At 36.4% G+C, this 11,339-nt stretch overlaps 3 protein-coding genes across 3 annotated transcripts; 1 reads left to right on the forward strand and 2 right to left on the reverse strand.

Annotated features, from left to right (window-relative positions):
* The first annotated feature begins 1,820 nt into the window (after positions 1 to 1,820).
* LOC131596031 (stearoyl-[acyl-carrier-protein] 9-desaturase 6, chloroplastic-like) lies at positions 1,821 to 3,509 on the forward strand. The gene is made up of 2 exons (XM_058868585.1): positions 1,821 to 2,481; positions 2,669 to 3,509. Exons 1-2 carry the CDS (start codon positions 1,882 to 1,884, stop codon positions 3,233 to 3,235), a joined length of 1,167 nt encoding a protein of 388 aa, XP_058724568.1. The 5' UTR covers positions 1,821 to 1,881; the 3' UTR covers positions 3,236 to 3,509.
* A 2,939-nt stretch (positions 3,510 to 6,448) lies between these two features.
* Positions 6,449 to 7,495, reverse strand: LOC131596033 (protein TRACHEARY ELEMENT DIFFERENTIATION-RELATED 7A-like). The gene has a single exon (XM_058868587.1). The coding sequence runs from the start codon at positions 7,410 to 7,412 to the stop codon at positions 6,681 to 6,683; it is 732 nt and encodes a 243-aa protein (XP_058724570.1). The 5' UTR covers positions 7,413 to 7,495; the 3' UTR covers positions 6,449 to 6,680.
* A 330-nt stretch (positions 7,496 to 7,825) lies between these two features.
* Positions 7,826 to 11,039, reverse strand: LOC131596032 (putative UDP-glucuronate:xylan alpha-glucuronosyltransferase 3; the record flags this gene model as incomplete). The annotated part of the gene is made up of 3 exons (XM_058868586.1): positions 7,826 to 9,051; positions 9,654 to 10,291; positions 10,804 to 11,039. Coding segments are annotated over 3 exons (1,905 nt in total), but the record flags the coding sequence as incomplete, so codon positions are not given.
* Positions 11,040 to 11,339: the final 300 nt, after the last annotated feature.

An 11,339-nucleotide genomic window follows, 5' to 3' on the forward strand; every position in this document is an offset into this window, starting at 1 on the left:
GAAAGTGTATCTCCAAATTAATTTATGAAGAAAAAAAAAGACACGTGACTCGTTTAGGCATAGATCTAGTGTTAATGGATGTATCCTAAAATCAATGTTTTAAAAACCGAATCGAAGAAAGAACCGTTAAAACATGCGGGTCATGGTTCAATCGGTTCAACCGTGATTGAACCGTATATTAAATTTAAACTAAATAAATAAATAAATATATTATTAAATATCCTAATAAAATTAATTTATATAATAATTTATAAAATAAAATTCTCAAATAAATATGATACTAATAAACAAGCTTACAAAATAAGAAGAATGTAATGTAAGACCTAATAACAAATCATAAAATTAGTTAAGGATCAATATGTATATATTTGTCCTAATTGTTTAACTCAAAGCCATAAGTTATTCATCTGTATAATTGTTCACATCTCTTTACAAACCAACATCAGTTATCCTGTGTACACATACATTACATTATTTCTTCTCTTTCTATTACATTTATATTGTCTCGTGTTCTTCAATTTAATTCTTTATTTTCCATGTATACAATTTTATGTTTGCTATAATTAATTTTTTAGATTTAAAAAAAAATGAAGTAAAACATAAAAAAATTATCTTTGGTTTTTTGAACTGTCTGGTTCACCAAAATCGGTTCCGATTTTACAATTATTTTGCACTTGAAGCAATTTTATCCCAATTTTATAGACCTAACCGTTTATTAGTCTAAACCGAATCGAATTAGACAACAATTCAAAGTTGAACTGGTTCAACCGGCCGGATCAATCCGGATTTTAAAATATTGCCTAAAATACACTTTCTTGATTTGAAAAGAAATTTTTAAATTTTCATATGATACAACTCCACCGCTTAAAGTGAAAAAAGTATTTCCTAATTTAATAAATAACTCATAATATATGGGTTGAGGTAATTAGACGCACACCACTGCATTATAAAAAATAAGAACTAAATACCGTATTCGACATTAGTAATTTTTTTCTCTATGATTTGTGCTGCATATCAATATTTTATTAAAAAACAGTTGAATAATTGAACTTAATCCAAATTTTAAATTTTAAATCAAATCTTTTATATTAAAATGGGTCAAATATAATTTAGATCAAGTGTAATTATTAAATTAATATTGATAAATAAAATTAAAACAATTTAAATAAAAATAATAATAAAATTTCATTCAAAATCTGAAGTTATTTATTCAAGAAAAGAGGATATATACACGGTAGTAGTATTAATAAGGTAAATATGATATGCTAGTATATAGTATTAGCATCCACAAGTTTCGATGATTCCAATAGCTATGAAAAGATCTAAATCAAGTTAAGAAAATCTTACCAAAATTAACAAAGTGACCATAAAAAATATTGTAAAATATTCATACCAAACACATAAAAAGAATTAATAAACATTAATAAATGTGCTGGCAACCAAAATCCACAGAATCACTATTACCCTGTGTTCTATTCTATCTCCAATAGTTCTCTGATCTCCACCAAAACCAGAGCACCCCCTGTTTTACAAAATCTTCTTTTATTACCACTGAAACATGGTCTTCCCAATGCCAAACAAGTACATCAATTACAATTATACCCTTTCTTTTCTAACCATCATTTTCCTAAACTTTATGATTTCTTTATTTTCCCAACCAAATACACCCAATTATAACAAAATAACTTACTGATTAGTAATTTCAACCTTGGCATAACCAATCATTTTATTAAATTTATAAACATAACATGGCATTTCTGTAAATTAGTCCTAAGAAGAAGGGTAATAACTATTCAACTTTCCTACAAATATTCATTAGTTTCACTTCTACTTGTACCTTAACAAACAACACATATCAACACAAAACAAAACACCAAAACCATGCATATTCAAACTTGTCACTCCACTAAAACACTTCCTTTAACATGGAACATTCCAAAAACCATGAACCAACGAACACATCGCCACCTCCTACCACCACCAAAATCCACCGCCGCCGCCGCATCACCGTCGTTAAAACTATCCAAAACCCACTCAATGCCACCGGAAAAACTCGAAATTTTCAAGTCACTTGAAACCTGGGCTTCTGAGTCTGTACTACCACTCTTAAAGCCCGTGGAACAATGCTGGCAGCCTCAGAGCTTTCTCCCTGATCCTTCTTTACCGTTCAATGAATTCACCGATAAGGTGAAAGCTCTTCGGGATCGAACCAAAGAGCTTCCGGATGAGTATTTTGTTGTGCTGGTTGGTGATATGGTGACGGAAGACGCGCTTCCGACTTACCAGAGTATGATTAATGGTCTTGATGGAGTTGGTGATGAGAGTGGCGCTAGTCCAAGCCCGTGGGCCGTGTGGACACGGGCTTGGACTGCTGAAGAAAATAGGCATGGAGATTTGCTTAGGACTTACTTGTATCTTTCTGGAAGGGTTGATATGGAGAAGATTGAGAAAACTGTTCAGTATCTTATTGGAGCTGGCATGGTAAGTTTTTTTTCTCTTCTATTTTCATAATATTTATAGTCTCTAATGTTAAACCAGCTCAGTTGATAGTTAAGTTGGTAGTTAATACCGGAGTGCAGGGTTTGTACCCGCCCCGTTCTAGTTTTAAGATTAGAGGTGTTACTCTTAAAATAATGTTTACATTATTTTCTGTTTGTATTGAACACAGGACCCAGGAACAGAAAACAACCCATATTTGGGATTTGTATACACATCATTCCAAGAGCGAGCCACATTTGTATCACATGGAAACACAGCTCGCTTAGCGAAAGAAGGAGGCGATCCAGTGCTTGCGCGCATATGTGGTACCATCGCAGCGGACGAGAAGCGTCACGAGAATGCATACTCAAAAATTGTGGAGAAGCTTCTTGAAGTTGACCCCTCAGGAGCAATGGTAGCCATTGGTGATATGATGGAGAAAAAGATCACAATGCCTGCACACCTTATGTATGATGGACAAGATCCTAAGCTATTTGAGCATTTTGCAGCCGTAGCACAACGCACTGGCGTTTACACGGCTAACGATTATGCTGATATCTTGGAGTTTTTAGTCGAACGGTGGAGATTGGAGAAGTTGGAGGGACTGTCGAGCGAAGGTAAAAAGGTACAAGATTATGTTTGTGGATTAGCGCCGAGGATTAGGAGGCTGCAAGAGCGTGCTGATGCGCGGGCACGGAAGATGAAGCCACAGGGTGTCAAGTTTAGTTGGGTTTTCAATAATGAAGTAATTTTGTAATGTTTTAGTTGAAACTTAAAGTGTCCATGTTTGGTTTTACAGTTATATTTACCTGATTACTGCTACTGTGATATCAAACATGAATTGAGTTTGAGGGTCGACACAAAGTTAAGAACTCATCTTGACACAACATTTGGATAGTGGAAGTGGAGAATATGATGCTAGAAGAATGTTCTTTGCGTCTAATATAGGAGAAAAGGAAATTGATGGCTGCATGGTTGTAATTTTACAGTACTTGTTTGTGTGGATGAGAGATGGGACTTTTGGTTTGTTATGTTTCTTGAGTTTTTTTTAGGGGAAGAAATTATAGATAAGATAACATTGTAAGATTTTTTTATATGAAATAATGAAATCGGATCAGCATGTTTTGTCTTGATGATGTGTGCCCGAGGGAATATCGGCATTTTATGGTATTTTTCAAATATTTGGTTAATACAATATGTAGTAAATATTGTGATTTTTTTAAATGAAATTATTAAAATAAAAATTATGTTCAAAGTTAAATAGTAAATGAAGGTGGTAAAGTGCATTTGACCTTTTACTTTTAAAAATGTGTTTCTTAATTTTTTTTTTTTATAAAAATGGTAAATGAATAATAAAATGTAAGATTCAGCCTTACTGATGGATGATATATCGGATAGGGAGAGAGGGAATTTTTCCGAAAAGTGGCAAAGAGCATCTGCGATGGAATGAGGTAGATGTGTAAGGTTGACATTTTAACGTTGAACTAGTGAAGTCAAAGATATGTGTGAGAATCAAAATATATTTGCAATGGGGTGTAGTGGTGTTTCTATATGATACACGGTTAAAACAATTTATATTCAAACCGACATGTTATGTCGGGGTTATCTTATTAGATTTTAGCTGATTCATGAGTAGTCGACATTAGATGTTTGGCTGCTCGACGAGGTTCAACCTGTTGACTAGCTTTTCGAGACGACACTTTGGGTTGGGCCATCATAATTAGGTCTGCTCTATTGGCCTTGGCCGGTACTTAACAATTATCCCTCCAATCCTTGCTATAACTAGTGATACGAGGATTGTATTATTCTGGTCGTTCTTCATATACACCTTAAGTTTCTTAGGTAGGTCTTCAATCTAAGGAAACGAGATAGCAGAATATTCTGGTGAGTGGAAACATGCACATTGAATATTTATCTCATCACTGAAACGTTTCGTCACGCCAACCTGACATGTGGCTCTAGGTCCCTAGAGTAGAGAATGGTGACGCTACTTAGAGCAATCAAGTGTCTTTGTGATATCGAGGTTAATTATAACCGTAGATTTTATCTTTTGAACTTCCCTATACTTTTAGCTGTAGACTTTCTTATTTGCTTGCATATATAAAGGGGGCCTCTTAGTACAATTATTCTTTTCGTCTCTTCGCTCACTTGTCTTGCTTTTCATACAATTATCTTGTTGATTTATTCATCAATTTCTCTCATTTGATCTCAGATTTGATCATTTTTCTTAAGTATCCAATGATTTTCTCGATGCCATGTTCATCTTGTCTTTAGAATTTTTTGTAATTGTGTATTTCTTTGAATATACATACATTGCACGTGACGATTTTTTTGCGCTTCCCGAACAATGCCCGTAATCAGCAAAGTCGAGGCCATGTTATCGTATTTTGAATTGTGCTTCGTGTCACAAAGGACCGTTTCCCGGCCAAGGGTAGGATCTTGTCCTTTCCCCCGGGGTTTGGCTCGGATCGAGGTGGACGTCTCTAGGCTCCACCATGTATGCCCTTGGATTGGCTAAATCTGAGGGGGTGCGCCAGCTACGTAGAAGTGCGTTTAATAAGCCTTGGAAGTGAGGTGTGCGCTTGATCGGATACACAGTTGCATCTGATATGTGTTTAAGCTGTGTCGGAATCGTAAAAATGTATTAAGTTCGTATTTAATACACAACCGGGCGCATAGTGTGCTTTAAGCCGTATCAGATTCGCAAAAATGCGTTAAGTCTATATTGAAAACACAACGAGTTTAGAATACACTTAGGTTGTATCGGAATCGCGATGTGTGTTAAGTACATATTAGAATCGCAGAGTTGTTTTAAGTATTCGTTCACTTTGTCATGGTTCTCCCATTCCAGACCTTCTAGTAGGAAGAGCGACAAAGAAACACACAACAGAAAAAAGGATATATATATATATATATATATATATATATATATATATATATATATATATTGATGTTAATAATGAATTGAATTTGTTACAAATAAATAATGAAATGACAAGGTGGATAACTTTCATCGGCGACCTCGAAGTGACCAGACTGAATCCTAAGTCTTTAGTTATAGTTGTCTCCTCTATGATTCGAGTTGAATGTGCTTTGCGCTTTGAAGCACTTCATTATTTAAATGGGGTGCCAGAATCTTGGTATCCGTCCCTCCCTGGGATTTTGGGGTGTTATGCATCCTCCTGTTACGGAGGGGGTATCCACCCCAAATAGATATCTGTCCTCTTTAATAAGCATGTTCAGTCTTTCTTTTGGAACGAGAATGCTGACTGGTTTTCAGATGCTGATACTGACCGATTTCCTTGTGACTGAGGCCTGAGACTTTTCTCTGAGTATTTTTAAGTGGACCTCTACTTTGCAGTCTGGTCGGTGGAGGCCCTGGTAAATCAAATGGAAATTACAGGATGCACCCGATATTGGATTGGCGTTCGGCGTTAACTACGAACTTATTCAGACGTCATTAACTACGAACTTGTGGTATCTTGACGCCGCCGTCTCGGTATGAGTCTCGCAAAAGGGAACGTGAGACGATGTTAAGTCGGGAGACAAATTATAAATTTCCTGCTCGGACTTCGTGGAAATTACCCTTAGAGCCCGGTACAACCCTAAATTTGGGCATGAAAATCTTCCTTCGGTCTCTTGCAGAGTTCTCGAGAAAATTAGAGATTTGGATGTCCCCAATACGTGGAGCGGAAGCACGGTTGTCCGTTTCACTTTTGAATTTTTTAGTTTAATCATGTTTGCATTCCACCTTTGCTTTGCTTTCTTTGAAAAAAGAAAACTCATACAATTCCATAAGAATTTTAATTATTGAGTTCAACAGTGTTACATTTTAGAAGTCGTGGCTACTCAACAAGAATTATATTAAACCAAAATAAAATTAGTTACAATGTAACTGCAAAGGTTGTTAATTAGTTACAGTATAAAATTAGCTTAAGAGGAATGTAGCAAAAATAAAATCTTATGAGAGGCAATAATCGAATATATTCAAATTCAAATTAAATATACTTTTGTTAGAAGGAGATTTTACAAATGAATGGTTTATTAAACCAAAATGGAAAAGAAAAATGAATGATATATATTTATTCATGAAAGCAATTTAGGTGAAATAGTATCCTTTGTTTGGATACCATGTACGAGGATATATAATTCTCTTTGGGAATATACACACAACACTTCCCCCATGAAGGTTTGTTCTTAATTTATGGATAAATACCATGATGTTCACGACCAGGAGAAGTAGTAGTTGTTGCACTTTCATTACTACTAGTAGTAGCATTGTCTTGACTTGATTCAGCTTTAGATGCTTCAGCATGTAAACCATGACCAACTGCTTCATTCTTCTTGATTACTTCATCAACATGAACATCATCTTCGACTGAAATCACCACTGTTGGTTTTCCAAAAGGACCAGGAACAATTGTTTCTGTAACCTTTTTATGTTCATCGATGTGAACCATATCGGTTTCTTGTGTTTTCTTCTTCCTCTTTTGGATGCAGCAAAATAATGCAAAGGCGAGCATTGAAAGCAAGGCAATCCCACCAGATGCGATGATCACAATGATAATGACGGTAGGGTGGTATGGAGAGGGAGAAGGTGGAAATGGTGGTGGGGGTGCGCGGATGTGTGGTGGTAGAGGAGGGGAAATTGGGTGATGTGGAGACGGCGGTGGGTGGGCGTGTGGTGGTGGAGGGGAAAATGGATGAGACGGTGGTGGGCGGACTTGTGGTGGTGGAGGGGAAAATGGATGAGATGACGGTGGTGGAGGGTGTCCGTGTGGAGGAGGTGGAGGAAATGAATGAGATGGTGGTGATAGTGGTGATGGTGGTGGAGATTTGAAGGAATGAGATGGTGGAGGGTTAAAAGGGTGGAAAGGTGAAGGTGGAGGGTTGAGAGGGTAAGGAAAATAGAAGTTGGGTTGAATAGAGGCCATTTTGGTTCTTTTGTACAATATTTGATGATGTTATAAAAAGTTGATGTTTGTTTTGAATATCTTGTGATTTGAGTGTACTATTGACTTGAAGTGTGGCTTTATAAGAAAAAAATTGTTGGTACTTTCGTGCAAAGTTTCTCAAAGATTGTTTGAAGTGGAAAACACTTCTCATTGGACTTTCTTAGCTTATTTTACTTCTATTGCTTGTTCTTATTTTTTTAGAATTAACTTATTTTTGCTTCGTAGTACTTGCTGATCTGTTGTGTTTTTATATAAAAAATTGGTAGGATCTCGATCTTTGCTGTATGTGACGTTGGAAAACTGTGTATTCTGTACGATGTATAAAAACAAGGTTGTCGATGTCAAATTCTATATTCATACTTCTTAGAAAACTCAATGATTAGTAACAAAAATTGAAAACAAAAAGTGTATTCATTTGCACATAACTGTATTTTATAAATCTTTAAAAAAGAATAATGACTAGCTGCAACATAATATTGGCCCAAGTGTAATATAGCAATCATATTTTGTTTACAGTATAAGACTATAGAAAGAAATCAAATCACACTGTGCAAACATTATATTCGAAGTATGAAGAGAAATTAAGCTCATAAAGAAGATAGAGATTTGGTTTTGACAGCAGGTGGCGAAATGTTAACAGTAGAGTTATCTGTCCAATTCTTTTCACCCCAATGCCATAACATACTCTCCCAGAAGCAGAAATCCTCGAAGCACGTTTTCAATCGCGGGTCTTTAATCTTGATTTTCCAGTGACCATTGCTGTAGTTACCTTTCTCGGCTTGTCTACGATCCCACTCCAATGCCGCCTTCTGCTTGGACCTAAGCAAACAGAACTTCTGCAAGTTTTCTGGCATTGCGTCATGAAGCTTCCACCACCTTGCATGAGCTACATTGCTCGCAAACTCCTGCAGAATGTCCACGTTCCAGTTGCAGTCGTAGTCACGGAAACAAAGCCATGGTTTATTACCTAGATAGTGGATGACATAGAGGGTTGGTGGATCAGCTCCAAAGAGACGAGTTTTTGTCGCCTTTTTCTCTTCTTCATCGCCTTCCCAGACGTGCTTCAAGAAGTTCATGTGTTTCGGAATACGATGCCACCATGTGAAAATTTCATTAAGATAGCCCTGGTCCCCGCCGTTGTAGGACACAATCTCATTGATGTGATCCATTAGTAGTTGAAATGTACAGTTCGACGGTTCAACCACCATTACACCTGAGTTGAACAGTGTAGCATTGTTTCCTATGGCTGATATTTCAGGCATCTCAAAAAGGAAATCAATATTTCTGAGTATAAGAAGGTCGGCATCAATGAAAATGATTTTGTCGTAATCAGTTAACTGCCAGAGACGAAATTTGCTGTAGTTCCACTCATTATATGCCTCTGGTTCTGCTTTCGGATTCCTGATTCTTTTAATAGTATGAATCTTCCATCCAGCTTGTTCCAAACCACCCCTATGATAATCAGTGATTGTTTCGTCAACAAGAATCACGAGATCACGTGCTGAACCAGACATTCGAATACTTTGAGCAGCAGTAATAGCTCCACAAACATATATATGTGCAGAGTGCAGGATTGTTGCATAAGCTTCTCGGTGTGCCCTTTCGGAGTGAAAATTTTCTGTCAAATGTAAGACGGTTAGTCTCTGATAAATATATTCAAAGGGAGTGAAATAGTACACTTTCAAAAGCCCTATATTGGTTTTTTGGAATACATCAAGATTAAAATGTACTAGTATAACCTAAGACATGTTTTTATACTTAAATATACCAGACAATGGGAATGAATCCGCAATTAAATTTTAAGTTCATGCTTTCTCTGAAATAAGCACTAAATAATCAGTTCGTTGAGGAAGTTAGATATGTAGGATGTACGATGTAAAAAAACCAGAAAGGAAAAGTGTTCGGCTTGTAGGACTTTTAAAAATATGGGAGGTAGAGTCCTGATCTCTTGAATTAGCAACATCTCCGAGTCGGGAAAAGTGTTCGGCTTGTAGGATTTTAAAAATATGGGAGGTAAGGTCCTGATCTCTTGAATTAGCAACATGAGTCGGGAAAACACTCACCAATAATACTTTGTTTTCTTCAATATTCAGTTCCGGTACTCAATGGACACCTTGACTAGTATCTATTGTGTTCATTAACATTGAAGTGCTAAAAGAATAAGGACACTGAGTAAACCAAGCATGAAAGTAAAAAAAAAAAATGTCATCAGAATCTGACCTTTAGCCTTGAATGGAACTGATAGTTCACATGAACCAATTGGTAACTGCAGCTTCTCTCTGAGTTTATGCAAGTTGGGTTCATAAAGCCAGACATTCCCTTCACGCTTTATAATATCCTTGCAAGTGAATAGATTTGGAGTTGGGAAACAATCAGTCACAAAAAGCACACGAACTGGACGAAGCCCTTTGGAAGTAGCAGCAAGTCTTGCTGCTTCAATCTGCAGATGCAAACGAGCTACATCTCTTGACCAGCGCCCTGACTTGTCGCAAGGAAGCTTAACAGCAATAAGATCAAGCCGTGGTTTTCCTGGTACCTGAATCCTAGGTAGTGATGGACAAGTAGGAAACTCGTATTCTTCTTCTTCATCTATCCATTCAGGATACAAGTCTTCCCAAGTGATGTTATTTGAAGCATAGTTCAGGTGAAGGACTACATGCTCGCTTTCTGGTACCAGCTGCTTCCAGTGGTCAATCTCACTGTCATTGAAGTTTAGTAAGCCAACGCCCTGATATGTCTCCTTATCCTTCAAATTTTCAAGAACATTAGTAATTTGGTTCCAGTCGATATTTAGAAATGATACATAACGGGGATCAGTTCCACCGAACTCTCCATTCCTGTTGTTTACAATTGTTGACCTGCCAACACAAAAAAATAAAAAAAACATAATAAGATGCAAAGAGAAGAAAATAAATAAAAATCACTATTTACTATTTGGACAAATGAATTGTCATTCAGCGTTGTCAATAGTGGATCGCAGCTATTTGCTCAAATTGCGTGCCGCTACAAATCTATTGCTCCACTATAGATCGCAACACTTTGTAATAATGATTTGTTCAACTTCCGCTATGCTATAGCCGCAATATTTGACAACCTTGTTACTGTATTACAAAGTGAGGTGACAAGAAATAAACTCACAAGGATGCATGCTTTGAACTTTGAAGAGTTGTAAGTAGGAAGACAGATATATCCTAACTACTGTAAATTAATGCTCTATGCTTTAAAGGGATGAAAGAATCCGTGAGCAAACTACATGTTTTAAGAATGGACCAAATTTAGAAACGAAACTAATACAATGGCATGAAAGAACTAAGACTTAAGATGGTGCAATAGAATGTAAAAGCATGGTAAGAAGAATGCATAGGCATACCGTGATATAGAGTTTGAGATGTGATCAGTATTATAAACAGCTGGAGGATGGAAAATTGTAAGCAAGGTTCCCAATATAATAACAACCAGAACAAATTTCCAATTCGGCTTGCAATTTATCGCCCTATCTTGGAAGGAAACATGTGATGCTTTCTCAACATCTTTAAAATCCTTATTTCTTTGAGACCTTCTTTTGTTAGTATCTTCACTGTATCCATAAGAGATGAGGAAAAAGAATCAATACTTTATATTAATGAGATAGACCAAATAGCAACAGAGGAAGCAGATGTAAAAAAGAAAACAAAGTTCTAAATAATTAGACAACAGTGCCCATATCCCCTTGAAACCTTACTTTCTTGGACAATTGATTCAGAATCTCATCCTCTCCAAATATATAATTGAACCAAAAATCAATTGACAATGGTTGATGTAAGAATATCTATGAATATATTTAACAGGTTTGTTCTTGCATCCTACCTAGCATAGCACCATTTGCAAGCAAGGTATTGTATTTGCCACACTTACTCTTACTTATCA

Source organism: Vicia villosa, linkage group LG4 (genome assembly GCF_029867415.1).
Source record: "Vicia villosa cultivar HV-30 ecotype Madison, WI linkage group LG4, Vvil1.0, whole genome shotgun sequence".
Lineage (NCBI taxonomy): Eukaryota > Viridiplantae > Streptophyta > Magnoliopsida > Fabales > Fabaceae > Vicia > Vicia villosa.